The sequence below is a fragment of the Heterodontus francisci genome, chromosome 34 (genome assembly GCF_036365525.1).
Source record: "Heterodontus francisci isolate sHetFra1 chromosome 34, sHetFra1.hap1, whole genome shotgun sequence".
NCBI lineage: Eukaryota > Metazoa > Chordata > Chondrichthyes > Heterodontiformes > Heterodontidae > Heterodontus > Heterodontus francisci.
Genome location: NC_090404.1, coordinates 20,578,646 through 20,605,239, shown reverse-complemented (window position 1 = coordinate 20,605,239; position 26,594 = coordinate 20,578,646). Strand labels below are relative to the sequence as shown.

Sequence of the window (26,594 nt, the reverse complement as noted above, 5' to 3'; positions counted from 1 at the left end):
GTTAATTAAACTTCAGTCTGGTTCCTCTCAAGCTGCTGAGTGAATTAAATCTTTCTTGACAAATCACCAAGATACCAGACTACAAGTCATGCCTGAAACATCATTTATTGGTTACAAATCACAACTTAGTTAAATCTGGACACACAGACACTTCATAGACATGTATAAACACATAGAAATGTAATCAGAGTTATCCAGCAGTTGAGCACGAATAGGGAGAGTATTTCACAAAACAAGTAAGAAAGATTAACCAGAATATTCAGTGATTGACTGTAAATCAGCACTAATGGATTCTGAGTATTAATTACAGCAGGGACCGGAGTCTGAGGTTATAAATTGGTGAGTTTACTTTAAGAGTAATTCCTTCAATATCTGACATGTTAACAGCTGTGTACAGCCTGTCTATCAAACAGCTCAAGTCTGCTGGTGCTTACAAACATTCAGAGCTTAAACAGCCTCATTCTCGAACTAAAGAACAGACTTTCTCCTGTCAATATAGAGCTGCAGGATTGGCCTGTGATCTGTTTATTGTTCATCTTTTGTTCAGTACATTTACTGAGTGGATTTAAATTGAAAATGTGGTTTGCAGACATGATGGTCTATTCACACATGAATGAGAGATGCTGTGGGGCACACGCTCAGTCCAAGAGGGGCAACCGACATCAGAAATAAACCCCAACTGTCAGAATGAATATGGTTCAGTCCTGGATGTGATTAACAGCAGCAATAACAGCAGAATCCAACCCTTGCAGTCACTTGTGAACTCGCTGGTGTCTGAGCAGCTTGGATGACTGAGTGAATCCCCAGTGTGAACTTGCTGGTGTTTCAGCAGGTGGGATGACTGAGTGAATCCCTTCCCACACTCAGAGCAGGTGAACGGCCTCTCCCCAGTGTGAACTCGCTGGTGTATCAGCAGGTGGGATGACTGAGTGAATCCCATCCCACACTCAGAGCAGGTGAATGGCCTCTCCCCAGTGTGAACTTGCTGGTGTGTCAGCAGGCCAGATGTTCAACTGAAACCTCGTTCACACACAGAACACGTGTGCAGTTTCTCTCCACTGTGATCGCTGCTTTTTCCTTCTATGTTCAAAATCCAGTGATATTCGGGTTACGATAAATTGGGAGGCTCTTTCAGATCCTGATCTAATGTTTGCTTTCCATTTCCCGACTGCAAATCCTCCCCTTCTAAAAACCAGTGGAATTGATTTAAAACAGAAAAAGAAAAAGTGTGAGAGAACCCACAAAAACAAAGGCAGGTTGTGAAATGGAGCTGAATGAATCTGGTAATTTGTGGGGCCGACACTGGGAAAAAGTGGCCATGAAAGCTGCTGGATTGATGTACAACCCCAACTGGTTCATTAATGTCCTTCAGGGAAGGGAACCTGCCACCCAGTCTGGACCTACACAAGACTCTACCCTCTATGGGAGGAGAAAGAGGGAGAGCTGGGAGGGGCAGGGAGAGGAGAAGTGTTTTACATATATACAACTTGACCAGAACTTTGACAAAACCTCCCAAACCCTCAACTTCCATCATCTGGAAGGACCAGGGTAGCAGGTGTATGTGAACACCATTAGCTCCAAGTTCCTCTCCAAGTCACACACCATCCTTACTTGTCTGACATCCAGTACTGGATAAACAGAAATTTCTTCCAATTAAATATTGGGAAGTCTGAAGCCATTGTCTTCAGTTCCTGCTACAAACTCCACTTCCGAGTCACCGACTTCATCCCTCTCTCTGGCAACTGTTTCAGGCAAAACCAGACTGTTCATAACCTTGGTTCATATCTGACCCTGAGATGAGCTTCCAGTTGCATATCGGTGCCATCACTCAGACCGCCTGCTTCCACCTCAGTAAACTCACCCAACTTCACCACTGCCTCAGCTCATCTGCCTCCGAAACTTCCATCCATGTATTTGTTACCTCTCAACAGGACTATTCTAACACACACCTGGCCGGCCTCACACATTCTACCCTCCGTAAACTTGAGATCATCCAAAACTCTGCTGCCTGTGCCCTTACTCGAACCAAGTCCTGTTCACCCATCACCACTGTGCTCACTGGTCTACACAGGCTCTCAGTTAAGCAGTACCTCAATTTTGAAATTCTCATCTGTGCTTTCAAATTTCGCCATACCCTCGCCCCTCACTATCTCTCCTCAGACAGCTCCTTCCAAATCCACAACCTCTACCACCTAGAAGGACAAGGGCAGCAGATGCATGGGAACACGTTCCCCTCCAAGCCACACACCATCCTGACTTGGAACTATATCGCCGTTCGTTTGTTGTCGCTGGGTCAAAATCCTGGAACTCCCTACCTAACAACACTGTTGGTGTACCTACCCCACGTGGACTGCAGCGGTTCAAGAAGGCAGCTCACCACCACCTTCTCAAGGGCAATTAGGAATGGGCAATAAATGCTGGCCTAGAAAGCAACCCTCCGAGAGATCAGGGCTTATCTCGCTCTGGCAGCTTGAGCATCCCCGATTTTCATTGCTCCACCACTGGTGGCCGTGCCTTCAGCTGCCAAGGCCACAACCTTTGGAAATCCCTCCCTAATCCTCTCCGCCTCTCTACCTCACCTTCCGTGATTCAGACACTTCTTAAAACTCACCTCTTTGATCAAGCTTTTGGTCATCTGCCCTAATTATCTCCTTATGTGTCTCAGAGTCAAATGTTGCTTTATAAACACTCCTGTGAAACGCCTTGGAACATTTTATTACATTAAAGGCGCTACATAAACACAAGTTGTTTTTAACTTGGACATGTATCACTCAACCTTTACCAGCCAACAGAAACAATGCTCCGCACTGCACATGCTCCGAGCACTGAGTCGCACAGCGCCTGCGCACTCGGGTACTTGAAGCTCCCACCGGCGACCTCTCAACTCAATGATTGACTGAAGCTCCTGACCAATAGCCAGAGGGGTCGGGACTGGAGGGCTGGGGGTGCCCCGCCCGCTCTTTTCCGCGAAACCCCGCCCCTCACGCGCTCCCATTGCGTGGAGGACCACAGCATGTCCGGTCCTCCAGACCCGCCCCCGCACTTGCTATTGGTTGGGAGCTGCTGTCAGTCAGCCGGGCAGGCGCGCGTGCGGAGCATGCGTGGCAGGCGGGGTCTGAGGCAGAGAGCGCGGTTCCAGCAGGTGAGAGGGAGGCTGGTTAATAAAGCCCGGGACTCGCAGGCTGCAGACACACTGAGTGCGGAGCCAGGAGACAATCTAAACAGGGAGATCATATTGAACTGCTTGGCTGCGCTGGCCGAGTGGTGAAGGTATTGGAATTGAAATTTAATAGGAGATTTTCCCATGCAGTTTCAAACCCTTAAGCTGCAAGAGCATTGTTTTAGTAACAAGTATTTCTGGAGAGACATTTAATCCATTTTACATATGGAGATTTTTTTTTTACTTCATTCCTGGGATATGGGTATCACTAGCCAGACCAACATATATTGCCAATCCCCAGTTGTCCATTGAGAAGGTGATGGTGGGCCTTCCTCTTGAACCGCCGCAGTCCGTGTGGTGAAGGTGCTCCCACAATGGTGTCAGGGAAGGAGTTACAGGATTTTCACCCAGTGATGATGAAGGAACGGTGATATATGTCCAAGTTAACATCAACTTGTATTTATATAGCGCCTTTAATGTAATAAAATGTTCCAAGGCTTTTCACAGGAGTGTTTATAAAGCAACGTTTGACACTGAGCCACATAAGGAAATATTCAGGCCGATGACCAAACGTTTGTTCAAAGAGGAGTTTTAAGTTTTAAGGAGTGTCTCCTCAGGACAATGTGCAGCAGGGGGCACATCCTGGGTCAGGAAGCAGGAGGAGAGAATGTTGTGAAATTCTATCCTGAACTGAGTGATGGCTTTTGATTTGGACATAAATGTAGGGGGCACGATCAAGAAGTTTGCAAATGACACAAAAATTGGCCATGTGGTTGATAGCCAGGACGATAGCTTTATACTGCAGGAAGATATTAATGGACTGGTCAGTTGGGCAGAAAAGTGGCAAATGGAATTCAACTCAGAGCAGTGTGAGGTGATGCATTTGAGGAGGTCAAACAAAGCAAAGGAACACACCATTAATGGGAGAATACTGAGAAGTGTATAGGAAGTGAGGGACCCTGGAATAAATGTCCACAGATCCCTGAAGGTAGCAGGACAGATTGAAACGGTGCTTAAGAAGGCATATGGAATCCTTTCCTTTAATAGCCAAGGTATTGAATATAAGAGCAGGGAGGTTATGCTGGAACTGTATAACTCATTGGTTAGACCACAACTTGAGTAGTGTGTACAGTTCTGGTCACCTCATTACAGAAAGGATGTAACTGCACTAGAGAGGGAACAGAGGAGATTTATGAGGATGTTGCCAGGACTGGAAAAATGCAGATTGAGGAAAGAAAGGATAGTCTGGGGTTGTTCTCCTTGGAACAGAGGAGGCTGAGGGGAAATTTGATTGAAATGTACAAAATTGTGATAGAATGGATGTGAAGGGCCTATTTACCTTAACAGAAAGGTCAATGACGAGTGGCATAGAGTTAAAGTGTTCGATAGAAAGATTTGAGGGGAGATGAGGAAAAGTTTCTTCACCCAGAGGGTGGTAGGGTCTGGAACTCACTGCCTGAAAGGGTAGTAGAGGCAGAAACCCTGAGCTCATTTAACAGGAATCTGGATATACACCTCCGGTGCCGTAATCTGCAGCGCGACGGACCAAATGCTGGAAGGTGGAATTAGGCGAGGTGCATAGTTTTTCGGCCAGCACAGAGACGATGGGCCAAGTGGCCTCTTTCTGTATCGTAAATTTTCTATAACTCATGATTCTCTAAACTCTTTTACAGGGGCTAAGAAGGGGAGAATGTGCAGATGGGGAATCTCAAAGCAAACATCATATCAAGATCTGACAGAGTCACTCAATTCATCAGGATCTGAATATCATCGGCCTTTGAACGTGGAAGAAAAAGGTTTGTCTGTTCTGTCTGTGGGAAAAGATTTCAGGTATCAGTGTGATTAGAAAAGCACCGAGATACACAAAGCCCTGGTTAGACCACACCTGGAGTGTTGTGTTCAGGTTTGTGCACATATCTAAGGAAGGATATATTGGCTGTGGAGGGAATGCAGTGTAGATTTACCTGAATGATTCCTGGACTCCAAGGGTTAAATTACAAAGAGAAATTACACAAATGAGTCATAGTCATTACACAGAAGGAGGTATTTAGCTTTTTGATTCCATGCCAGCTCTCTGTAGAACAATCCAGTCAGTCCCATTCCCCTGCTCTATCCCCGTAATCCTGCAGGTTTATTTCCCTCAAGTGTCCATCCAATTTCCTTTTGAAATTATTGATTGTCTCCACTTCCACCTCCCTCGTAGGCAGTCAGTTCCAAGTCACTAACACTCACTGTGTCAAAACAGTTCCCCCTTACTTCCCTTAATCTGTGTCAGACCTTGCATTGTACTCCATCAGCCAATTTTGTTTCACTCACCTAACTATCTGTTTCCCTTTGCAGACACCTTGTTTCCTCCTCACAGCTCTCCTACTTACATTTGTATCATCAGCAAATTTGGCCCTGAGCATTAATCCACCCCTGGGCCCTGTAATCCCGAGCATTAATCCACCCCTGGGCCCTGTAATCCCGAGCATTAATCCACCCCTGGGCCCTGTAATCCCGAGCATTAATCCACCCCTGGGCCCTGTAAACCTGAGCATTAATCCACCCCTGGGCCCTGTAATCCCGAGCATTAATCCACCCCTGGGCCCTGTAAACCTGAGCATTAATCCACCCCTGGGCCCTGTAAATCCGAGCAGTAATCCACCCATGGGCCCTGTAAACCCGAGCATTAATCCACCCCTGGGCACTATAAACCCCAGCATTAATCCACCCCTGGGTCCTGTAAACGTGAGCATTAATCCACCCCTGGGCCCTGTAAACCCGAGCATTAATCCACCCCTGGGCACTATAAACCCCAGCATTAATCCACCCCTGGGTCCTGTAAACGTGAGCATTAATCCACCCCTGGGTCCTGTGAACCCGAGCATTAATCCACCCCTGGGTCCTATAAACCTGAGCATTAATCCACCCCTGGGCCCTGTAAACCTGAGCATTAATCCACCCCTGGGCCCTGTAAACCCCAGCATTAATCCACCCCTGGGCCCTGTAAACCCGAGCATTAATCCACCCCTGGGCACTATAAACCCCAGCATTAATCCACCCCTGGGTCCTGTAAACGTGAGCATTAATCCACCCCTGGGTCCTGTGAACCCGAGCATTAATCCACCCCTGGGTCCTATAAACCTGAGCATTAATCCACCCCTGGGCACTATAAACCCCAGCATTAATCCACCCCTGGGCCCTGTAAACCTGAGCATTAATCCACCCCTGGGCCCTGTAAACCCCAGCATTAATCCACCCCTGGGCCCTGTAAACCTGAGCATTAATCCACCCCTGGGCCCTGTAAACCCGAGCATTAATCCACCCCTGGGTCCTATAAACCTGAGCATTAATCCACCCCTGGGCCCTGTAAACCTGAGCATTAATCCACCCCTGGGTCCTATAAACCCCAGCATTAATCCACCCCTGGGCCCTGTAAACCTGAGCATTAATCCACCCCTGGGCCCTGTAAACCCAAGCATTAATCTACCCCTGGGCCCTGTAAACCCGAGCATTAATCCACCCCTGGGCCCTGTAAACGCGAGCATTAATCCACCCCTGGGCCCTGTAAACCAGAGCGTTGATCCACCCCTGGGCCCTGTAAACCCCAGCATTAATCCACCCCTGGGCCCTGTAAACCTGAGCATTGATCCACCCCTGGGCCCTGTAAACCCCAGCATTAATCCACCCCTGGGCCCTGTAAACCCGAGCATTAATCCACCCCTGGGCCCTGTAAACGCGAGCATTAATCCACCCCTGGGCCCTGTAAACCAGAGCGTTGATCCACCCCTGGGCCCTGTAAACCCCAGCATTAATCCACCCCTGGGCCCTGTAAACCTGAGCATTGATCCACCCCTGGGCCCTGTAAACCCCAGCATTAATCCACCCTTGGGCCCTGTAAACCTGAGCATTGATCCACCCCTGGGCCCTGTAAACCCCAGCATTAATCCACCCCTGGGCCCTGTAAACCGGAGCATTAATCCACCCCTGGGCCCTGTAAACCCGAGCATTAAACAACCCCTGGGCCCTCTAAACCCGAGCATTAATCCACCCCTGGGCCCTGTAAACCCCAGCATTAATCCACCCCTGGGCCCTGTAAACCCCAGCATTAATCCACCCCTGGGCCCTGTAAACCCGAGCATTAATCCACCCCTGGGCCCTGTAAACGCGAGCATTAATCCACCCCTGGGCCTTGTAAACCCGAGCATTAATCCACCCCTGGGCCCTGTAAACCCGAGCATTGAACAACCCCTGGGCCCTGTAAACCCGAGCATTAATCCACCCCTGGGCCCTGTAAACCTGAGCATTAATATACCCCTGGGCCCTGTGAACCCCAGCATTAATCCACCCCTGGGCCCTGTAAACCTGAGCATTAATCCACCCCTGGGCCCTGTAAACCCGAGCATTAATCCACCCCTGGGCCCTGTAAACCTGAGCATTAATATACCCCTGGGCCCTGTGAACCCCAGCATTAATCCACCCCTGGGCCCTGTAAACCCCAGCATTAATCCACCCCTGGGCCCTGTAAACACGAGCATTAATCCACCCCTGGGCCCTGTAAACACGAGCATTAATCCACCCCTGGGCCCTGTAAACCTGAGCATTAATCCACCCCTGGGCCCTGTAAACCTGAGCATTAATCCACCCCTGGGCCCTGTAAACCCGAGCATTAATCCACCCCTGGGTCCTGTAAACCTGAGCATTAATCCACCCCTGGGCCCTGTAAACCTGAGCATTAATCCACCCCTGGGCCCTGTAAACCCGAGCATTAATCCGCCCCTGGGCCCTGTAAACCCGAGCATTAATCCACCCCTGGGCCCTGTAAACCCGAGCATTAATCCACCCCTGGGCCCTGTAAACCTGAGCATTAATCCACCCCTGGGCCCTGTAAACCTGAGCATTAATCCACCCCTGGGCCCTGTAAACCTGAGCATTAATCCACCCCTGGGCCCTGTAAACCTGAGCATTAATCCACCCCTGGGCCCTGTAAACCCGAGCATTAATCCACCCCTGGGTCCTGTAAACCTGAGCATTAATCCACCCCTGGGCCCTGTAAACCTGAGCATTAATCCACCCCTGGGCCCTGTAAACCTGAGCATTAATCCACCCCTGGGTCCTGTAAACCTGAGCATTAATCTACCCCTGGGCCCTGTAAACCCCAGCATTAATCCACCCCTGGGTCCTGTGAACCTGAGCATTAATCCACCCCTGGGCCCTGTAAACCCGAGCATTAATCCACCCCTGGGCCCTGTAAACCTGAGCATTAATCCACCCCTGGGTCCTGTAAACCTGAGCATTAATCTACCCCTGGGTCCTGTGAACCTGAGCATTAATCCACCCCTGGGTCCTGTGAACCTGAGCATTAATCCACCCCTGGGCCCTGTAAACCGGAGCATTAATCTACCCTTGGGCCCTGTAAACCCCAGCATTAATCCACCCCTGGGCCCTGTAAACCCCAGCATTAATCCACCCCTGGGCCCTGTAAACCCCAGCATTAATCCACCCCTGGGCCGTTTAAACCCGAGCATTAATCCATCCCTGGGCCCTGTAAACCCCAGCATTAATCCACCCCTGGCCCCTGTAAACCCCAGCATTAATCCACCCCTGGGCCCTTTAAACCCCAGCATTAATCCACCCCTGGGCCCTTTAAACCCCAGCATTAATCCACCCCTGGGCCCTGTAAACCCCAGCATTAATCCACCCCTGGGCCCTGTAAACCCCAGCATTAATCCACCCCTGGGCCCTTTAAACCCGAGCATTAATCCATCCCTGGGCCCTGTAAACCCCAGCATTAATCCACCCCTGGGCCCTTTAAACCCCAGCATTAATCCATCCCTGGGCCCTGTAAACCCCAGCATTAATCCACCCCTGGGCCCTGTAAACCCCAGCATTAATCCATCCCTGGGCCCTGTAAACCCCAGCATTAATCCACCCCTGGGCCCTGTAAACCCCAGCATTAATCCACCCCTGGGCCCTGTAAACCCCAGCATTAATCCACCCCTGGGCCCTGTAAACCCCAGCATTAATCCACCCTTGGGCTCTGTAAACCCCAGCATTTATCCACCCCTGGGCCTTGTAAACCCCAGCATTTATCCACCCCTGGGCCTTGTAAACCCCAGCATTTATCCACCCCTGGGCCCTGTAAACCCGAGCATTAATCCACCCCTGAGCCCTGTGAATCTCAGGATTAATCCACCCCTGGGCCCTGTAAGCCCGAGCATTGATCTACCTCCGGGCCCTGTAAGCCCGAGCATTAATCCACCCCTGGGCCCTGTGAAGATACTGACAATAAATAGGAGCAGGAGTAGGCCATTCGGCCCCTTGAGCCTGCTCCACCATTCACTATGATCATGGCTGGTCTGATTGGCCTTAACTCCACTTTCCTGTCGGCCCCCAATAACCCTTGACTCTCTTGTAGATCAAAAATCTGTCTCACTCAGCCTTGAATATATTCAATGACCCAGCCTCCACTGCCGTCTGGGGAAGAGAATTGCAAAGATTAACAATCCTCTGAGAAGAAATTTCTCCTCATCTCCATCCGAAATGGGAGACCCCTTATTTTGAAACTGTGCTCCCTAGTTCTAAATTCCCCCCATGAGGGAAAACATTCTCTCAGCATCTACCCTGTGAAGCCCCCTCACAATCTTACATGTTTCAATAAGATCACCTCTCATTCTTCTGAACTCCAATGAGTAGAGGCCCAACCTGCTCAACCCTTCCTCATAAGACAACTCTTTCTTCCCAGGAATCAGCCTGGTGAGCCTTTTCTGAACTGCTTCCAATGCAAGTATATCCCTTCCTAAGTTACAAGACTAAAACTGTACACAATGCTCCAGGTGCAGTCTCACCAAAGCCCTGTACAGTGTAGCAAGCATTCTCCACTTTTATACTCCATTCCCCTTGCAGTAAAGGTCAATGTTCCATTTGCCTTCCTACTTACCTGCTGTACCTTCATACTAACATTTTGTGATTCCTGTACACGGATACCCAGATCCCTCTGTACCGCAGCATTCTACAGTCTCTCTCCTTTTAAATAACATTCTGATTTTCTAATCTTCCCACCAAAGTGAACAACCTCACATTTTCCCATATTATACTCCATCTGCCATTTTTTTCCCACTCATTTAACTATCTGTATCCCTTCACAGACTCTGTGTCTTCCTCACAACTTGTTTTCCTACCCACTCAGTCCCTTCATCCATGTCATTAATATTGATTGTAAATAGTTGAGGCCCCAGCACTGACCCCTGTGACACTCCACTAGTTACAGTTTGCCAACCTGAAATTGCCCCGTCAATCCTGCCTCTCTGTTTCCTCTTAGTTAATCCTCTAATCATGCTAATAAATTACTCCCAACACCATGAGCTCCTATCTTGTGTAATAACCTTTTATGTGGCACCTTATCAAATGCCTTTGGAAATCCAAATACACTACATCTACTGGTTCCCCTTTATCCTCCCTGTTCATTATATCCTCAGACAACTCTAATAAGTTAGTCAAAATGATTTCCCTTTCATAAAACCAAGGTGCCTCTGCTTGATTGTATTATGATTATCGAAATGTCCTACTACTTCCCTAATAATGTCCTCCAGCATTTTCCCAATGACAGGTCAGGACTTGTGCCTTGTAGATGGTGGACAGACTTTGGGGAGTCAGGAGGTGAGTTACTCGCTGCAGAATTCGCAGTCTCTGTCCTGCTCTTGTAGCCACGGTATTTATGTGGCTGGTCCAGTTCAGTTTCTGGTCAATGGTAACTTCCAGGATGTTGATAGTGGGGGATTCAGCGATGGTAATGCCATTGAACATGAAGGGGGGATGGTTAGATTCTCTCCTGTTGGAGATGGTCATTGCCTGGCACTTATGTGGTGCAAATGTTACTTGCCACTTATCAGCCCAAGTCTGGATGTTGTCCAGGTCTTGCTGCATTTCTACACGGACTGCTTCAGTATCTGAGGAGTCGCAAATGGTACTGAATATCGTACAATCATCAGCGAACATCCCCACTTCTAACATTATGATGGAGGAAAGCTCTTTGATGAAGCAGCTGAAGATGGTTGGGCCTCGGACACTACCCTGAGGAACTCCTGCAGTGATGGCCTGGAGTTCAGATGATTGACCTCCAACAACCACAGCCATCTTCTTTGCGCTCGGTATGACTCCAGCCAGCAGATAGTTTTCCCCTGGTTCCCATTGACCTCAGTTTTGCTCGGGCTCTTTGATGCCATACTCAGTCAAATGCTGCCTTGATGTCAAGGACAGTCACTCTCGCTTCACCTCTTGAGTTCAGCTCTTTTGTCCATGTTTGGGCCAAGGCTGTAATGAGGTCAGGAGCTGAGTGGCCCTGGCATAACCCAAACTGAGTGTCAGTGAGCAGGTTCTTGCTGAGCAAGTGCAGCTTGATAGCAATGTCGACGACCCCTTCCACTTTACTGATGATTGAGAGTAGACTGATGGGGCGGTAATTGGTCAGTTTGGATTTGTCTTACTTCTTGTACCTGGGCAATTTTCCACATCGCCGGGTAGATATCAGTGTTGTAGCTGTACTCGAACAGCTTGGCTCGGGGCACGGCAAGTTCTGGAGCACAGGTCTTCAGTCGTATTGCCGGAATATTGTCAGGGCCCATAGCCTTTGCAGTATCCAGTGCCTTCAGTCATTTCTTGATGTCAGCATCTGTGATGCTGGGGATCTCAGGAGGAGGCCGAGATGAATCATCCACTCGACACTTCTGGTTGAAGATTGTTGCAAATGCTTCTGCCTTATCTTTTGCACTGATGAGGATATTTGTGGAGCCACCTCCTCCAGTTAGTTAAAAGCAAAATACTGCAGATGCTGGAAATCTGAAATAAAAACAAGAAATGCTGGAACCACTCAGCAGGTCTGGCAACATCTGTGGAAAGAGAAGCAGAGTTAACGTTTCGGGTCAGTGACCCTTCTTCGGAACTGACAAATATTAGAAATGTCACAGGTTATAAGCAAGTGAGGTGGTGGTGGGGCAAGAGATAAAAAAGGAGAAGGTGTAGATTGGACAAGGCCACATTGCTGACCAAAAGGTCATGGAGCAAAGGCAAACAATATGTTAATGGTGTGTTGAAAGACAAAGCATTAGAACAGATAAGGTGTTAACGGACTGAATATTGAACAGCAGCAAGTGCAAACATTGACAGGTAAATTGGTGAGGGTGAGGTCAAGTATATTATTCCCTCTTGTTGGTTTCCTCACTAACTGCCGCAGACCCAGTCGAGCAGTTATGTCCCTTAGGGCTCGGCCAGCTCGGTCAGTAAAGGTGCTACCGAGCCACTCTTGGTGATGGACTTTGAAGTCCCCCACCCAGAGTACATTCTGTGCCCCTGCTGCTCTCAGTGCTTCTTCCAATTGGTGTTCAGCATGGAGAATCATGGCAAGTTTACAGCACAGAAAGAGGCCACTTGGCCCATCGTGTCTACGCTGGCCGAGAAGCACCGATTCATCAGCAGAGGGGAGGCAATAGGTGGTGATCAGCTTGAGGTTTGCTTGTCCATGGTTGACATGATGCCATGAGACTTTATGGGGTCCAGAGTTAGTGCTGAGGACTCCCAGGGCAACTCCCTCCCGACTGTATGCCACTGTGCCACCCCCTCTGGTAGGTCTGTCCTGCCAGTGGGGCAGGACAAATCCAGGAATAGCGATGGTGGTGTCAGGGACATTGTAAGGTATAATTCTATGAGTATGACTATGTCAGGATGTTGCTTGACTGGTCTGTGGGACAGCTCTCCCAACTTTGGCACAAGCCCCCAGACTATGTAAAGAGGACTTTGCAGGGTCGACAGCGCGTTGTCATTTCCGGTGCCTAGGTCCATGCCGGGTGGTCCATCTAGTTTCATTCCTTCTCTTCGACTTTGTAGTGGTTTGATATAACTGAGTGGCTTGCTAGGCCATTTCAGAGGGCATTATAAGAGTCAACCACATTGCTGTGGGTATGGATTCGCATGGAGGCCAGACCAGGGAAGGACGGCAGATTTCCTTCCCGGAAGGGCATTTGTGAACCAGATGGATTTTGACAACAATTGACGATGGTTTCATGGTCACTATTAGACAATCAGATTTATTAATTGAATTCAAATTCCGTCATCTGCTGTCATGGGATTTGAACCAACGTCCCCAGACCATAAGGGTGGGGCTGTGCGTTAGCAGACCAGTGACATTGCCACTATACCACTGCCTCTGCTAATAAATGACAAACGTTATGAGGGTCTGAGACAGAGTGGATAGAAAGGATCAGAGAGGAAAATAATTGGGGGCTTAGATTTAAAGTAATTGGCAGAAGGATTGGGAGACAGTTGAGAAATCTTTTCACCCTCAGTGTTGGGACGGGGGTTGGTGTCTGGAACTCACTGCCTGAAAGGGTGATAAAGGCAGAAACCGTCATCACATTTAAAAAGTACTTGGAATGCACAAGGATCTTTTTTATTATTCCTTCATGGGATGTGGGCATCACTGGCCAGGCCAGCATTTATTGCCCATCCCCAATTGCCCTTGAGCTGTTAGTGAGCTGCCTTCTTGAACCGCTGCAGTCCATGTGTTGTAGGTAGACCCACAGTGCTGTTAGGAAGGGAGTTCCAGGATTTTGACCCAACGACAGTGAAGGAACGGCGATATAGTTCCAAGTCAGGATGGTGTGTGACTTGGAGGGGAACTTGCAAGTGGTGGTGTTTCCATGCATTTGCTGCCCTTGTTCCTTCTAGTTGGTAGAGGTTGCAGGTTTGGAAGGTGCTGTCTAAGGAGCCTTGGTGCATTGCTGCAGTGCATCTTGTAGATGTGCATCGGTGGTGGAGGGAGTGAATGTTTGTGGATGGGGTGACAATCAAGCGGGCTGCTTTGTCCTGGATGGTGTTGAGCTTCTTGAGTATTGTTGGAGCTGCACCCATCCAGGAAAGTGGAGAGTATTCCATCACACTCCTAACTTGTGCCTTGTAGATGGTGGGTGGGTTAGGAGGTGAGTTACTCACCACTGATCTGCTCTTGTAGCCACGGTATTTATATGGCTACTCAAGTTCAGTTTCTGGTCAATGGTAGCCCCCAGGATGTTGATAGTGGGGGATTCACCAATGGTAATGCCATTGAATGTCAAGGGGAAATGGTTAGATTCACTCTTTTTGGAGATGGTCATTGACTAGCACTTGTGTGGTACTTGCCACTTATCAGCCCAAGCCTGGTTGATATCCAGGTCTTGCTGCATTTCTACACAGACTGCTTCAGTATCTGAGGAGTCACGAATGTTGCAGTACGTTGTGCAAACATCAGCGAACATCCCCACTTTTGATCTTATGATTGAAGGAAGGTCATTGATGAAGCAGCTGAAGATGGTTGGGCCTAGGACACTACCCTGAGGAACTCCTGCAGTGATGTCCTGGAGCTCAGATGATTGACCTCCAACAACCACAACCACCTTCCTTTGTGCTAGGTATGACTCCAGCCAGCGGAGGGTTTTCCCCCTGATACCCATTGACTTCAGTTTTGCTAGGGCTCCTGCTAGGTCAAATGCTGCCTTGATGTCAAGGACAGTCACTCTCACCTCACCTCTTGACTTCAGCTCTTTTGTCCATGTTTGAACCAAGGCTGCAATGAGGTCAGGAGCTGAGTGGCCCTGGCGGAACCCAAACTGAGCGTCACTGAGCAGGTTATTGCTAAGTAAGTGCCGCTTGATGGCACTGTCGATGACACCTTCCATCACTTTACTGATTGAGAGTAGGCTGATGGGGCAGTAATTGGCCGGGTTGGACTTGTCCTGCTTTTTATGTACAGGACATACTTGGGCAATTTTCCACATTGCTGGGTCGATGCCAGTGTTGTAGCTGTACTGGAACAGCTTGGTTAGGGGCGCGGCAAGTTCTGGAGCACAGGTCTTGAGTACTATTGCCAGAATATTGTCAGGACACATAGCCTTATGGCAGGAACAGAACTTCAGGGCAACACTGTGAGGAACAAACGGCACTTTGGTTTTTCTCGTCTCTTCACTGACAGCAAAGTTCCCGTGTGGGTTAATCCTGAGGCCTGTAAGAAATGTCTCCCAGACGCTCTCTTCCATGGTTCAGAGCTGGGCACGGAACAGTAGGCTCCTTTACAACTGTGTTTAGAATCAGGAAGAACAACAGTGAATGCTGGAAACGTGCTGTCAAATCAGAGATTGGTGTAAAACTGTGATCTGTTCCTGACTGAAAGTGAAACGGCAGGTTTAAATTTCCAGTCTGAAAATGAACTGGACCTGCCAGACAAATACTGTGGATACAAGAGCAGGTTAGAGGCTGGGAATTCTGCAGCGAGTAACTCAACTCCTTCTGAACTCCAGCCAGGTGATGCTAAACACTCAGGTGGGAAAGACAAAAATTGACAACAGTGTGTTTAAAACAAAGCTGATTTATTTGATATTTATCCAGAATGTTCAGATTGTTAATGTGAAAAATACAAGATATGAACCCCCAGACCAATTTAACAAATTACACAAGATTTCAATTTTAAGTCTTTTATTTTCACAACTATTATAACTTAAACCTGCCATTTCACATTGTCAGGAACACATCACAGTTTTACAGTCTGTCACAGCAACCTACATTACCGGGACTGAGAGACAGAGTTTAGAAACACTCAGCAACACGACTCCAGTAAAACATCCCAGGAGGAAAAGGGGGAGCAGTGTGTGTACCTGCCCTGATATCCCCCTCCCCAGGCCTGTCAGTCAAACCCCCCCACTCCTCCCAGTCCACAGCTCAGCCTATCAGCTTGCAGCTTCCTGCACCTTGAGCCAGCCCTGCCCAGGTGTGGCCCAGTCCAAGGGGAGTCTTTGTGGAACCAGGGAGTGGGGGAGAGGGGACCTCCTGCCCTGTGCTGTGTCCCAAATGGTTCCTCCCTCCCCTCCCCCAGGCCCCTTTATAACTTTGCTAAATTTCCTTTAATGTTTCAAAGTGGCTTCTGACAACGCAGCAGCCTGCTGACGTCATCAGAGTGCGCCAAGCTGCGCACATGCACAGCTGCATCTTGCCAGGACTAAGTGGCGCATGTACGGGATGATGTCATCGCGTATCTGCGTCTGGTCCATCTTCGCGCATGCGCGATAAAGCGTCATCAGTTATCCAGCACCCCACCCCCCCCCCCCCCAACTCGGCTGGAGGGAGTGGCTGAATGGGAGACTTTGAGGCTGGAGCTCCATCCTGCCTCGGCAACTCCTTCCAGACCTCACTGCTCCCCCCCACCCACTTCCCTGGCCGATTGTTTCTCACTTCGCACCACCCCGCTCTCTGTCTGCTCGCTGCCCGCTTCCCCCTTCCCTCCAACCGCTAGCTCGAGGCCGCGCTACTTCCCTCCTCTCGGCTACCAGCTCCTATGTCACCCCGTCCCCCCTTGTGGACCGCCTTGCTTCGTCGGGCAGTGCATGCAGAACGATCGAATGTGGGAGCCAGTGGCCGACAGGAGGTAAGCGGTGCAGCTTAGTGCTAGCAGCTGGGGTGGGTGGGTGTGCAAGGGGAGCGGGGAACAAATGGCCAGAGAGTGGGGTGGTGCGAGCGGGGAACAATCAGGCAGGGAAGTGGGGAGGAGCAGCGAGCGACTGAGGGGGTCATGGGGGGGTGGTGAAGTGGCCAGTGGGGAGAAGGGAGAGAAAGCGAGTTGCCGAGGGGGGAGAGCAGCCAGTGGGGTGGGAGTTAGTAGCTGCGTTTGTGTGAAATCAGTCCTGGTCAGTCATAGAAACAAATCACAATAACGAATTGGCAGCACATTTTATACTCTGCCCGATTTTCTTCTCCATCGATCGGGGTGCCAATCTTCCAATGGAAATGCAATCATAAAATTCCTTTTGTATTTAATAGGATTACTGGAATATTAAATGGAGCTGAGGATTACAGTTAGTATCCTATAACTACATAATGACATATTACTAGGCTTCCATCCAACTTGATGTAAGGTTATTTTGCTGGAACGATCTAGCCATAAGCATTTCCTGTGATAAATTGAGCAGCGCCATCTTTAATCCTGGCAGCGGCCTGAACATCACAGACACTGACGTTCTAGTTGAAGAGTTGGTATTTGCGCATGTGCAAGTACTGCGCCGCCCACTGGTTGCGTTGCCAGCAAACGCAGCCTTAAAGTTTTGTCCTTTGATGTTACAGTTTATTCATCTTTAATTCCTCCAAAAGAGCTGGAAATCTGGCGGCCGTTAACCCCGGGCCTGTCACCGGGAAAAGCCCCGCAGCTGCCGCCCTGCTCGGTGTAAACACGGGACTGGGAGCTTCTTATTGGGGGTGTTGAGGCCTACACCGGGTGTTTTTGAAGCCTCCCTGCTCACCCACCGGCTCCATCGCTCCCTCCGCCCCACCGACTAGAGACGCGACTTGAACTCACACGCTCCAAACACAGTGCCGCACCGCGCACGCGCACTCGGTCCATGAAAGTCCCGCCAGCGACCTCTCACCTGACAGCTCACAATGTCTGGGTGATTGACGGCAGCTCCGGACCAATAGCAAGAGTGGGGCATGTAGAGGCCTGCGGCGGTGCCCCACCCGCTCCTTGCCACATGTCCCACCCCTTACTCGCTCCGATTGGATAGAGGTTCCCAGTGCCCGTCCGGTCCGCCAGCGCCGCCCCCGCTCTACCTATTGGTCTGGCACCGCCGTTGATCAGCCGGGTGAGCAGGCGCTGTGAGCTGAGCATGCGCGGCCGGCAGGTGAGAGGGAGTCGGGTTAATAAAGCCCGGGGCTCGCAGGCTGCAGACACACCGAGTGCGGAGTCAGGAGACAATCTAAACAGGGAGATCACAACAAACAACAAGATCAACCCCCAGCCGCGGCTTCCACCGCTTCCCTCCGGCCCGAATCTCAACAAAGAGCCGAGACTGTCCCAAAATCCAGGAGGGGCAGGGAGCGTCTCTAAATGGAGGAGAAATGGGGCTGGTTAGGGAGCGTCTCTAACTGAAGGCTAACTGGGGCTGGTGCAGGGAACATCTCTAAATTAAGGAGAAATAGTGACTGGTCCGGGAGCGTCTGTAAATGGGGAGAATTGAGGACCGGCCGGGAGCGTCTATAAATGGAGGAGAAATCGGGACTGGGTGGGCGGGGAAGCTTGCGAAACACACACTGTGAGCCATAAACCCATTTAATAACCTCCAGGTGCCACTCTGCAGCTCTGGGGTTTGCTTCTGATAACAGGCCCAGGTTAACGGCCGCCAGATTTCCAGCTCTTTTGGAGGAACTAAGGATGAATAAACTGTAATATCGAAGGACAAAACTTTAAAGGAAACTGAGCTCAGTTATAAAGGGGCCTGGGGGAGGGAGGGAGGAACCATTTGGGACACAGCACAGGGCAGGAGGTCCCCCCTCCCTGGTTCCACAAAGACTCCCCTTGGACTGGGCCACACCTGGGCAGGGCTGGCTCAAGGTGCAGGAAGCTGCAAGCTGATAGGCTGAGCTGTGGAGTGGGGGGTTTGACTGACAGGCCTGGGGAGGGGGGATATCAGGGCAGGTATACACACTGCTCCCCCGTTTCCTCCTGGGATGTTTTACTGGAGTCGTGTTGCTGAGTGTTTCTAAACCCTGCCTCCCTATCCCGGTAATGTAGGTGGATTGGAGGTTGCCCTGAGGGTTGGAAGCTCATCTTGGGGTCAAATATGACACCAAGGTTATGAATGGTCCCATTTAGCCGCAGACAGTTGCCAAGGAGAGGGATAGAGTCGGTGACTAGGGAAAGGAGTTTGTAGCAGGAACTGAAGACAATGGCTTCAGACTTCCCAATATTTAATTAGGGGAAATTTCTGTTCATCCAGTACTGGATGTCAGACAAGTCAGGATGGTGTGTGATGTGGAGGGGAACTTGGAAATGATGGTGTTCACATACACCTGCTACCCTGGTCCTTCTGGATGCTGGAAGTTGAAGGCTTAAGAGGTTCTGTCAAAGTTCTGGTCGAGTTGTAGACAGAAAAATCACTCTCCTCTCCCTGCCCCAACCTGACCCTTCTTCTCCCCCTCTCTCTCTCTCCTCCTCCCATAGAGGGTAGAGTCTTGCGTAGGTCCAGACTGGGTGACAGGTTCCCTTCCCTGAAGGACATTAATGAACCAGTTGGGGTTGTACATCAATCCAGCAGCTTTCATGGTCACTTTTTCCTAGTGCCGGCCCCATAAATTACCAGATTCATTCAGCTCCATTTCACAACCTGCCTTTGTGTTTTTGTGGGTTCTCTCTCACTCCCTTTTTTTTCTGTTTTAAATCAATTTCACAGGGTTTTAGAAGGGGAGGAATTGCAGCCGAGAGATGCAAAGCAAACGTCAGATGAGGATCTGAAGGAGTCGCCCAGTTTATACTAACCTGAATATCACCAGATTTTGAGCATGGAAGGAAAAAGCAGCGATCGCAGTGGGGAGAAACTGTACACATGTTCTGTGTGTGGACAAGGTTTCAGCCGATCATCTGGCCTGTCGAAACACAAGTGCAGTCGCACTGGGGAGAAACCATGTAAATATGGGGACAGTGGAAAGGGATTGAATTATCCAGTTGAGCTGGAAACTCATCCACAAAGTCACACCCTGGAGAGGCTGTTCACCTGCTCAGAGTGTGGGAAGGGATTTGCTGATTCATCCAACCTGACACACCAGCAAGTTCACAGTGGAGAGAGACCTTTTAAATGTCCAGATTGCAGGAACTGCTATAAAAGTTCTGCTGAAATGATGTCCCATCAATGTGTTCACACTGAGACACCGTTCAGGTGCTCTCACTGCGGGACTGGGTTCAGGTGTTCATCTCAACTCACTGTACACCAGTGTACTCACACTGGAGGGAGGCTATTCACCTGCTGTGAGTGTGGGAAAGGATTCACTACTTCATCCCACCTGCTGACACACCAGCGAGTTCACACTGGGGAGAGGCCATTCACCTGCTCAGAGTGTGGGAAGGGATTCACTCACTCATCCACCCTGCTGAGACACCAGCGAGTTCACACTGGGGAGAGGCCGTTCACCTGTTCACAGTGTGGGAAGGGATTCACTACTTCATCTCACCTGCTGACACACCAGCGAGTTCACACTGGGGAGAGGCCGTTCACCTGTTCACAGTGTGGGAAGGGATTCACTACTTCATCTGACCTGAGGACACACCAGCGAGTTCACACTGGGGAGAGGCCATTCACCTGCACAGAGTGTGGGAAGGGATTCACTCGGTCATCTACCCTGCTGACACACCAGCGAGTTCACACTGGGGAGAGGCCATTCACCTGCTCTGAGTGTGGGAAGGGATTCACTACTCCATTCAACCGGCTCACACACCAGCGAGTTCACACTGGAGAGAGGCCGTTCACCTGCTCAGAGTGCGGGAAGGGATTCACTCAGTCATCCAGTCTGCTGACACACCAGCGAGTTCACACTGGGGAGAGGCCATTCACCTGCTCTGAGTGTGGGAAGGGATTCACTTACTCATCCACCCTGCTGAAACACCAGCAAGTTCACACTGGGAAGAGGCTGTTCGCCTGTTCAGAGTGTGGGAAGGGATTCACTCAGTCATCCAGTCTGCTGACACACCAGCGAGTTCACACTGGGGGGAGGCTGTTCACCTGCTCAGAGTGTGGGAAGGAATTCACTACTTCATCCTACCTGCTGACACACCAGCGAGTTCACACTGGGGAGAGGCCGTTCATCTGCTCAGAGTGTGGGAAGAGATTCACTCACTCATCCACCCTGCTGAGGCACCAGCGAGGTCACACTGGGGAGAGACCATTCACCTGCTCAGAGTGTGGGAAAAGATTCACTCACTCATCCACCCTGCTAACACACCAGCGAGTTCACACTGGGGAGAGGCCATTCACCTGCTCAGAGTGTGGGAAGGGATTCACTACCCCATTCAACCGGCTGATACACCAGCGCACTCACACTGGGGAGAGGCCGTTCACCTGCTCTGAGTGTGGGATGGGATTTGCTCAGTCATCCACCCTGCTGAGACACCAGCGGGTTCACACTGGGGAGAGGCCGTTCACCTGCTCAGAGTGTGGGAAGGGATTCACTCGGTCATCCTACCTGCTGATACACCAGCGAGTTCACACTGGGGAGAGGCTGTTCACTACTTCGAGTGTGGGAAGCAATTCACTCACTCTTCCAAACTGCTGAAACACCAGCGAGTTCACAAGTAACTCGGGAATGAGAAATTTCCGCCAAATAATGGAATTCCGACTTTGGGTTTTTGGAAATAAACCATTGGCTTCTTTATCTCCGACCTTAACCAAAAGACTGGCTTCAAAAAAAAAAGTGGAACTGTCAGTTCAGTTCTTTTAAAGCCGCCAAACACCAAGCTGCAGGACAGGGACAGGACGTCCCACCAGCTAGTGGGACCCGGAGTGCAGGATTTGCTTCCGAGAGGTACAACACTAGTCTCATTAATTTTCCACTGTCGCCAGCAAGGTCTGGTGCAATGTTTACATTGCATAATATTTGGACCCTTTGAAGACAAAAAAAACACCTTTTTATTTAGTTTTGATTAAGATTGTAATGAGATCGGCACTGCACACAAGATTATTTTAGTTTACGATCTTTTATAATGTGACTCATTATTTAAATTATAAAATCTACCATGAGTCATGATATTTAAATTAGATATTCTATCTATAGAGGCATCACATTTGCTAAAGTTAATTAGGTTATTTTCCTCTTTTGTGCTTGGAGCTAAATAACTGTTCAAAAGAAAATTGGGTCGGGAGTATCACATGCTCCTAACAGAATGGATGTGATATTCCTGTCCATTTCAGTTAATGGACAGCAAATTGGACAGGCTGCATAACTGGCATACAATCCTCCCTACCTGGTTTTGCTCTCTGCTTCGTTCAGGTGATTATGTCACAGCACAAAATAAGAAAATTACCCCACTTATGTTCAAGTTTCTGGATTATCATTGTCACATAAATGTTCACTTTTTATTAATTTATATACCTACTGATTTGTGCACATCGCTTACCAAGGTACCAGAACGTGCCATCTGGTGTGCTTCCTATATTGCTTTCCTTTAAAGTTGACACATCGTCACAGAACACCTTTCGCATGAGCAAGCGAGAAATTGGCAGAAGCAGGACTGTTAATTTTGTGATTACATGCAGCTGCAGGGACTTAGTTGGAGTTTTAGTTATCAGTTAAAAGCAGACACTCACGGGACTGGGAGAGGGATTTCTGTGAAGAGCTACATGTTTGTAATCCTTTCACTCTGCACAATAAATGTGAAACTGAGTAAATATAGGCTCCAGCCTTATCCTTCTGTCACAAGCTTTCTGGAGTTTAACATGGTAGCAGAGGATGATTGCCTAAAGCTAAAGGTTGGAAAATAGGATTTTTTTTCGGATAGAAAACTAAAGTCTCAAGGGCCATTGTGAAAAATATGGCAGAAGGAAAGTGCAAATTGTCAGGGTATGATCACCCTCCAGTGTTTTCGAAGTCTGAACCACATGACCAGTGGAAGAATGAAGTGGATATGTGGACACGGGTTACATCTCTACCAAAGAGGAAACAAGGTATGGCCTTGGCGTTGTCACTTCCTACCAAAAGCAAAATCAGATGTGAGGTGTTTTCTGAACTGGATGCTCGTCACTTGGATGCTGATGAAGGGTTGGATCTTCTGTTAGGATTTCAGGATGAAATTTACAAGAAAGATGACCTATTGAATGTGTACAAGGCATGGTAAGACTTTGATAGATTTCGGGAAAAGATGGTTATTCAAAGGAGGAATATATCATGAACTTTAACAGACTGTATAGAAGAGTGAGGAAATTCAATTTGGAGATCCCTGGTTCAGTGCTAGCTTTTAAATTGCTAAATTGTGCTAGGGTGTCTCCTATGGACAGGCTCCTGGTTCTAACTGGGGTTCGGTTCCTGGACAAAGACTCCCTGTTGGACCAAATGTCTGCAGCCTTAAAAAAATTGCTGGGGAAACAGTCATTTCCCGTAGTCCTGGTAGAACAAGCAGGGCACTCTACGATGACATAAAGAATGGAGGAATCAATGTTTACAAGATTTAGAAATAATCCAGGTACTGGAAGCAGGCCTAAGTACAATGGAAGAGATAAAGACAGGAGGAATGAAGATGAAAGCACCTTTAGCAGGTCTGAATATTACAATGGAAGACAGGGTTGGAACAGCAATCAAAGGCGAATGAATCTCAGGAATACCCAAGGAACAGTTAATAGATGCTTCAGATGTGACTCAAAATATCATTATGCAATGCCCTAAGTGGAGGGGCAGAGTCTTTGAAATAACACATGATGCATAAAATTCTGAGGCAGAAGAGGAAGAGACTGATGGATCTGAATGAATTGTTACTAGTCACAAGGAGTTTTAGTCCTGTAATGAACGTGTTGGTTGCAGATTTGTTCAACTGTGCTGCTCTGGGTAGTGCTTGTACGTCAACAGTATGTGGAACTGATTGGTTACAGTGTTATCTAGATTCACTCCGTAGTGAGGATCAACACAAGACTAAGGAGTACAAAGGTACTACCAGCTTTAAGTTTGGTGATGACAACACATTGAAGTCACTGAAGAGAGTAGTAATCCCATGTAAAATAGCTGCAGTAAGCCACTTTATCAGTACTGATGTAGTCTCCAGTGAGATACCTTTAATCTTGAGTAAGTCTTCAATGAAAAGGGCACCATTGAAACTTGATATAGATATAAGGCAGTTGTTTTTGGGAAGCCAGTGAATTTGTAATTTACCCAATCAGGGCATTATTATATCCCTTAACAAAACCTGATATTTCTAGTCAAGAGTGTTGGAGAAGTGTTGATGGCATCAGGTGTTACAAATCAGAGAGATAAAAGGCAAATTGTCAAAGTTGCGCAGGCAATTTGCTCACCCTTCTTGTCAGATTAAAAACTCTACTAAAAGATGCAGGTGTGATTGAAGAAAAGTATACGAGAATAATAGAAGAGATTAGTGAAAAGTGTGAAATCTGTAAAAAGTATCAGAGGACACCATCACGTCCTATTGTTAGCCTTCCATTGGCACGTGACTTTAACAAGGTAATTGCCATGGATTTAATGGTATGAGACAAAGACAAGAATATTTCCATTCTACATTTTAGAGACCTAGCAACTAGATTTAGTCTTTCTACAATAATAAATAGTAAGGACAAAAGGGTGATTACAGACAAAATTATGGAGAAATGGATAGGGACCGGACTTGGGGCACCAGCTAAGTTTCTGACTGATAATGGAGGGGAATTTGCCAATGGTGAATTCAGGGATATGTGCGAGAGCATGAACATTACATTTATGAATACTGCTGCTGAAAGTCCTTTCAGCAATGGGCTTTGTGAATGGAATCATGCAGTGGAGGATGAAATGTTACATAAAATCTTGGCTGACCAGCCATAATGCAAGTTGACAACTGCCCTGGCATGGGTGGTTCATGCAAAGAATTCACTTCAGATGGTTGGAGAATATAGTCTCAATCAATTGGTCTATGGGCAGAATCCCAAATTTCCTTCTGTACTGTGCGATAGTCCTCCTGCTCTAGAAAGTACTATGGTTAGTTCCATTTTTTCTACACATTTGAATGCTTTACATGCAGTGAGATGGGCTTTCATCAAAGCTGAGGTCAGGATAGTAATACAGTAGTTATCAAGCATGGAAATCAAACTGTTAAGGTTCATTCTTCACGATTAATCGGGGTTGGTAACACAAAATCTCAGAATCTAAGCAGCTAATAGAGGGAGCAGAGGCACCTTGGACCTCCAATACTCAAGTGTTCTGTGATTCAGATCCTGAGGCACAGGTAGATCAAGATAATAAAAGCAGAATGCTGCAGATACTGGAAATCTGAAACAAAAACAAAGAGTGCTGAAAATACTCAGCAGGTCTGGCAGCATCTGTGGAGTAACAAGCAAAGTTAACCTTTTCAGGTCTGTGAACTTTCATCAGAACAGAATACTGAAACCACCTAAAGAGGCAGCAGATACAGAAGGAAAATTATGGAAACTGAACAAATGCATCTGTGGCCTTAATGATGCTTCCAGGGTGTGGTATTTCTCAGTGAGAGCTGTTTTGTTGAAAATTGGTTGTGTTCAACTAAAGGCAGATCCCGTGATGTTTTATTGGTATCATACAGGGAAACTTTCAGGTACCTCCATGATGCACGTTGATTCTTCTGGGGTGTAACTATGGATTTTGAGAAATATGTTAAGATTAAGGCAGAATTTAAGATTGGGAGTCATGCTTGTGGGGCCTTTAAATATATTGGTTCAGATATTAAGCAGACGAAGTCTGGAATAAGTTTGAATCAACAATCCTATTTAGAGAGTGTTACTCCCATCCCGTTTAATAGTGTTAGGTCATCACAGACAGATGATGATCTAACTAAATCAGAGACTGAGCCATTGCGAAGCTTGGTGGGTCAATTAAACTGGTTGTGCTCTCAGACTAGGCCTGATGTTAGCTTTGATGTGCTGGAGTTAAGCACGATGATCAAACATCCAAAAGTTGAGAATGTTTTAAGGGCAAATAAAACATTGAAAAACTAAATCTGGAGAAGTGTGGGCTGAAGTTCCCATCCTTAGGTGACCCAAAGAACATGAAGCTAATCATTTTTAGTGATGCTTCACATGCTAATCTTGCTGATGGCTATTCGAGTGCAGCTGGCTTCATAATATTTCTGATGGTTAAAAACGGGAAATGTTGTCCTTTAGCTTGGGAGGCGAAGAAAATAAAATGGGTTGTTAAAAGCACGTTAGCTGCGGAAACACTGGGTCTTGCGGAGGCAGCGGATATCAAGTGGAGGTAAGTCATCAGCTCTCCGATTGTTTCACAAAAAAAAATGCGAGTGCAAAGAAATTGTTGGAGGTGCTGGACAAGGGGCATCTCACAATGTAAAAAAACTTTGTACCCAATATGGAATTTAATTTTGATTTATTTAAAAATATTCTTTGAGTATGTTAATCTAAGTTGTATTGTAAAAGGAAGAAGGGAATCTGGTCATTGTGTGATTATATGCAGATGAAGGGAGTTAAGTGGGGTTTTAGTTGATCAGTTAAAAGCAGACACTCACTGGAACTGGGAGAGGGATTTGTGTGAGAAGCCACATGTTTGTAATCCTTTTACTCTGCACAATAAATGTGAAACTGAGTAATTACAGGCTCCAGCATTATCCTTCTATAACAAGCTTTCTGGAGTTCAACAATGGAGAGCTGGACAATGCTGTCTCAAATCACATTCCAACCTATTCATACGGAGAACCCAGGGTGGAGAGCTGGAACATACTGTCTCAAAACACATCGCACCCTGTTCACACTGAGTATCCCTGGGTGGAGAGCTGGGACATCCTGTTTCAAAACACACAGTTACAAAGTTATTTTCGCCACAGAATGGAGGCCATTTGGCCCATCAAATCCATGTCAGCTCTCCAGGGAGCAATCCAGTCCGTCCCACTCCCCTCTTCACCCTGCAAGTTTATTTCCTTCAAGTGACCCTCCAA

The 26,594-nt window shown here is 48.0% G+C and overlaps 2 protein-coding genes across 2 annotated transcripts; one reads left to right on the top strand and one right to left on the bottom strand.

Annotated features, from left to right (window-relative positions):
- Positions 1-230: 230 nt before the first annotated feature.
- On the bottom strand, positions 231-1,188 carry LOC137349162 (zinc finger protein 239-like). The gene has a single exon (XM_068014583.1). The coding sequence runs from the start codon at positions 938-940 to the stop codon at positions 683-685; it is 258 nt and encodes an 85-aa protein (XP_067870684.1). The 5' UTR covers positions 941-1,188; the 3' UTR covers positions 231-682.
- A 1,927-nt stretch (positions 1,189-3,115) lies between these two features.
- On the top strand, positions 3,116-22,315 carry LOC137349130 (zinc finger protein 585A-like). The gene is made up of 3 exons (XM_068014509.1): positions 3,116-3,270; positions 4,834-4,956; positions 19,384-22,315. Exon 3 carries the CDS (start codon positions 19,493-19,495, stop codon positions 21,254-21,256), a length of 1,764 nt encoding a protein of 587 aa, XP_067870610.1. The 5' UTR covers positions 3,116-3,270; positions 4,834-4,956; positions 19,384-19,492; the 3' UTR covers positions 21,257-22,315.
- The last annotated feature ends 4,279 nt before the right edge of the window (positions 22,316-26,594 follow it).